At 36.3% G+C, this 5,251-nt stretch overlaps 1 protein-coding gene across 1 annotated transcript in view; it reads left to right on the top strand.

Annotated features, from left to right (window-relative positions):
• The first annotated feature begins 2,394 nt into the window (after positions 1 to 2,394).
• Positions 2,395 to 5,251, top strand: part of DGCR8 (DGCR8 microprocessor complex subunit) — a 14,097-nt gene continuing 11,240 nt past the window's right edge. Inside the window, exons 1-3 of the mRNA XM_010289783.1 lie at positions 2,395 to 3,117; positions 3,567 to 3,729; positions 5,196 to 5,251. The exon at positions 5,196 to 5,251 is cut by the window's right edge and continues 108 nt beyond it. Of these exons, the coding sequence (XP_010288085.1) occupies positions 2,395 to 3,117; positions 3,567 to 3,729; positions 5,196 to 5,251 (942 nt within the window). The remainder of the gene's footprint in view (positions 3,118 to 3,566; positions 3,730 to 5,195) is intronic.

The raw sequence follows: 5,251 nt of genomic DNA, 5'->3' as shown, positions 1-5,251 counted from the left end.
TTGTCAAAAGTAATCTTTCTAGTTGGACCAGGTAGCTCCTTGATCATATGGGAAGGTAGCCCTCCTTCAAATTCTAGAATACTAATTTCAGTGTTTCATTTCTGTATAAATTACTTCTGTTTGTTCTTTTAAAGTGTTCTAAAGACTCTAAGGTGGAAAAATTAGATTATTTAGTTTTCAGAGGTTACTGAACTTGCACTGTGACTTTTGATTCTTTTGTTCAGAATTAACAATGAAGATACTAATGATTTATTGTAAAGAACTTAATAATTTGTCATTCTTTTTTTTTCTTTTTTTAATCTGAAGATGAGGAAGGTTATTAGACAAATGTATTTCTACAGGTGTTCTGTATTAGGTGTTTTAGAACCTGTTGAAAGAAGGAGGAATTGATCACTGCTTGGGTGATTGTATGATCATCTCATAGGATAGAGCAGATTTAAATATACAGAGGTTCTTGTCTTACTGGTGAATGAGCTGGTTTTCATTCTGGAAAGTAATATGATTGCATCAGAGAAGATGGGATTATTTTAGAGCTTTTATCAAAATGGAGTATTTTTCCTTAGTACTTCTACAATGTATGTCAAGCTTGAATGTGTTAGTTTTGACTGTATTTAAAAACAAAACAAACAAACAAACAAACAAAAAAAACAGAAAATATGAACTATTCTGCTGCCCCAGCAAAACTTTCTTTATTGCCAAATAACTAAAGTAAGAGTTTGCTCCTTTGTATATTTTGCTTTCTTCCAGCTTCCAGGTAGGTAGCTTCTGCATGCTGTTGAATTTTAACTGATCCCATTATAAGTCCCAATTCCCAGCTTCCTGCCTTGCCCCAGTTGGTGTTTGGACGTTGCTGTTGTTTTTTTCTGTCTGGGCTGGCATGGAGCTACATTAGAGAATGATATTTGGCTTCTCTAAGTCCCTCATGACAATGCAGATGTCCTGCCCTTTTGCCTTCAAATGTTACACAGCAATGCTAAGGACTCAGAGCTCATCTTTTCTAGAATACTTGGGTAGGCTTTCTCTACTACCTAGAAATACTTTGAACAGAGAAGATTCAGCCAGCTGGCTGTCTTGGGCACAGTAACACTGCTTTATTTCTAGCTGGTAGGAAGATTTAAGTCCAGTTTGGGGTGGTACGGAGGGACTTGGAGAAACCAAAATAGCAGGTAAGAAATTATGCTTCCTTTTCCCAGGTGCTTATAGTCCTGCACAGATGACAAAAGTATAATTAAAGAAGCCATTATAGACATGGTAGAAAGAACTCACTTAATATGTAAAAAAAAAAAACCCAAACAAACAAAACAAAAAACAAACAAACAAAAAAACACAACAAAAACCCCCACCACCTCACACACTCCACCCCATAAAATTTCCTAGAGCAATTGAATCTTTTTTGACAGGTTAAATTACCTAAAACATTAGCTTCTAAATGCCTTCCATAATTGATTTGAGCTTTCATGTTATGTGTCTAGATCTGAATTCCTCAGACATAACAAATATATAGCCCAACAATAATACGGAATATAAGATCAAATGTCTAATATCTGGTTATCTAGAGAGTCATTTTGTGTGAGTTTTTAGTAAATTATGAGATTTCCTGTTAAAACTTAGAGTGAGATTTCAAAAACATATAATAACTTAAACTTTCAGAAAGCTCTGTGTCTTGTAAGACCGTAGTTGTTAAACTCTTGTTGGTTTTGCAGATTGTCTTTAACTGTAAGCTAATTATCCTTTCTGCTGTGTGGGTAAGTATGGCTCAAATACCAGGTTATTTTAAATAACGGGAGAATCCCCCACAAATACACAGCTTTTAGTCTGGTTCCTACAAATGCCATGCTTAATGCCCTGCCTGATAACCAAGCAGAGGTAGTCAACGAATTATCCAGGCAGCTATGTGTTGGCAAATTCGTGTGCTGGTTTACAGATCAAGCAGTAAAAAAACCCCTAATTTCAGCCTCATTCAAAATGGTATCAAGATACCCTGCTTTTTTCACTGTAAAAACGTCACTCTTACTTCTACTTGCAATTTATGATGGAAGGAGTGACATTTTTCTTTTTGCCTGGGGTACTATTTCTGATTTTTTTTCTGTGACAAATATTTTTTTTTCTTCTTGTAGGTTGAAAGAAGAAAGGGAGACCTGCTTGTCCAATGAAGATGCAGTCTTAGTCTTCAGCTATTTAAGCTGAATGCATTGTGATTTCCAATAATTGAGACAGTGATTCTGAAAGCTGTCTACATTAATGAAAAGAACAATGTAGTCAGCTTAACTGAATCATCAGTGTTGCATATTGACTAGAACATGATAAACCAATCTTGATGGACTTATGCATGTTAGGAATATACATATAAACACTTATTTAAGCATTGTTTTTTAAAAAACAATAGTTTTAAAAATGGAGAAATATGAAAATGTACCACCCCTCCCTAAAGAACCTGCAAGAGAAATGAATGTGGAGAATCATACTTGTCCCCCACCTCTGCCGCCTAATGAACAGCCTCCACCACCTCCCCTGCAAACGTCCAGTGACGCAGAGGTAATGGACGTTGGCTCTGGTGGTGATGGACAGTCAGATACCCCTGCTGGGGACACGCACAGTATCTGCAGAACACAGCTTCTCACAAAGGGATCTGCCTGCTACAAAAGTCGTCTTATAGTAGACCCTAACAATAGTGACCAAAGCCCAAGAACTGCTCGTCATGCACCTTCAGTTCGAAAGTTCACCCCAGATCTTAAGCTACTTAAAGATGTAAAGATTAGTGTTAGCTTTACAGAAAGCTGCAAAAGCAAAGATAGGAAAGTTCTATACACTGGAGTTGAGCAGGATTATAAGGCAGATACAGATTTTGGTATTAATAATGTCAATGGGGATTTGCATGTTTGTCCTTTTGGTGGTAGTAATGGTAAAGCTGTAGGAATAGGGGGTGAAAATGATGACAAGAAGGATGATGAAAATGATGTTGATCAGGAAAAGAGAGTGGAATATGCAGTTCTGGATGAGCTAGAAGATTTTACCGACAATTTGATGGAAATAGATGAAGAAGGAGGAGGGTTCACATCTAAAGCAATCGTGCAAAGAGATAAAGTGGATGAAGAAACCTTGAATTACTCGTATGAGGTAAGTAAATCCACAGGGTTTTGGCGGGTAAGAGGTTTCCAAGTGGCTAGAAAAAAATACGTAAAGAAGTTCACTGAAACAGTCTCTTCTACAAATGTGCAGTACTTGAGTCAAAAATGCAGAATTTTCAGAGACAGAACTTGGGCTGAAAACTTTTGTAAATTATATTGGTCAAACTTCTGAGTTGTGTGGCAGCTTCTATAGTCTTGTTTAAAAATAACATTTAAAAGGCTTCTGACACAATTGCAGCTCACTTCGTCATGAAAAGTACCAGTTCTCACTTACCAAAACTTACTTTCTTATTTTTCAGTCTTTTTTACTGGGATCACTGGAAATTTCTAGTTTGTCTCTGTATGGAAGTACATAGAGAAAATTTATACCTTTTCTTTGCAAGGGGAAAGGGAGTTTAGTAGACCCAGAAGGATGGTGTCTGATGAAGTCTCTTTCAGGATGACTTTGATAATGATGTGGATGCTCTGCTGGAAGAGGGTCTTCGAGCACCCAAAACAAGGAGACTAGAAAATGAGAAATATGGTGCTGAAAGTGATCACCAGTCTGATGGAGAAACAAGTGTACAGCCAATGATGACCAAAATTAAAACTGTACTTAAAAGTAAGTTAATGTTCATTAAATATCTATAGTTTTTTGTGTGTGGCTTATGTCTGTAGAACAAAAGTGTATCAGCAAGCAAAGTTTGGGATAACAGTTCTTGTGAAATAGTTGATGTGTTACAGAATTGTATTGTTTGAAAGCTTCTTACTATAAGATAACGATTTTTTTCCACATTCCTGAACAATTAAGTTGTTTTTTGGGAGTGCTTTTGATCTTCATCTGTTGTATGTGATGAGAATGTATTTAGTGTGTGGATTTCTGTAAAATCATGGAAGAATGTTACCTCAGTGGTGGGGGGGCTGAACAAGAATGATGTGTTCTTTTGTCTCCAGTACTGTGAAACTGCTGAAGACTGTACTCATTGTGAACTTCTTCATATTTTAGTTGTATAACTTCTGTTGTTGAGATTGCTCTATGTGAAGTCTTTATGCATGCAATACTAGGTAACAAAAATCATTAGGAAGGTCAGTGGCTTACATTTATCAAGTTTCATCATGTAAATGTTACAAACTACTAATAAAGAAGAGCTGAGAATGTGAACCAATACAGAAGAACGTAACTGAAATAGTCTGAATTAGAATTCAAATTTGAACCTGCTCCTGAGGAGTATTTTACAGCTTCACTGTATTCTGAAATAAGAAACCAGATTTTCCCCTCCAAAATTTTATACTAACACAGGCTTGCCAAGAAGCTCCTAGCTAAGATGAGTCTGGTCTCTCATTTCTGATGTAGAGAGGAGTGAGAGCTTTCTCTGATTTCTGGAATAGAAAGGAGTGAGGCCGTGTATTACTAACTTGAGTGTGTTTTGTAAGCATTTTACTGCAATATTGTTTCTTCTGCTATGTGATTCCTCATATTGGTTTATTGTACTCTAGTTTCAGTCTTGCTTTCTGGAAGAAGTAATATTCTTGATGGCTAAGATATTTAAGTATAAAAGGTTTGTAGACTTGATCCTGGTTTGTATTGTGCTTATGCTGAAAAGTATAAGTTACAGCGTAACTCGGTACTGGCCGTTTGGGTCTGTGGGTCTAGTGGTGTCTCAATGCAAATTTATCCCCGAGTGTCAAGTGCAAAAAATCGTAATAGAAAAGTCAGTTGTTTCAAATGCAAGTATGACTTTTCCATGAAATGTAGTGGTGCTTGTGAGGGTATAAGCACCTAAAGAAGACTAAAGAGAAGAGGAAATTCGCTGGTGAAATGAACAAATCAGTCTGTATAAAAATTGGTGATACTGTTGCTTTTTAGTTGAAAACATAATGGAATCTGTAATTTTGCAGGATTTAATGTGGATTAGAAGCATATGTCTTTTTATTAAAGCAAAACAAAACATCTCTGTAATACTTCTTTAGTCTTGTTTCAATGTCATTTTATCTTTTGAGACAGAAAAAGCAATAAAAATAAAAACCTTGATTCTTTTTCTGTTCTAAGCAGTCTGTCCAAGTTTAAAGTGATTCTTTGCTTTAAAGGTCGTGGCCGCCCTCCTACAGAACCGTTGCCAGATGGATGGATCATGACATTCCAT

The sequence above is a fragment of the Phaethon lepturus genome, unplaced genomic scaffold, assembly GCF_000687285.1.
Source record: "Phaethon lepturus isolate BGI_N335 unplaced genomic scaffold, ASM68728v1 scaffold51096, whole genome shotgun sequence".
NCBI classification, from domain to species: Eukaryota; Metazoa; Chordata; class Aves; order Phaethontiformes; family Phaethontidae; genus Phaethon; species Phaethon lepturus.
The sequence above is the reverse complement of the archived record's forward strand: the minus strand, read 5'-3'. Positions and strand labels throughout refer to the sequence as shown.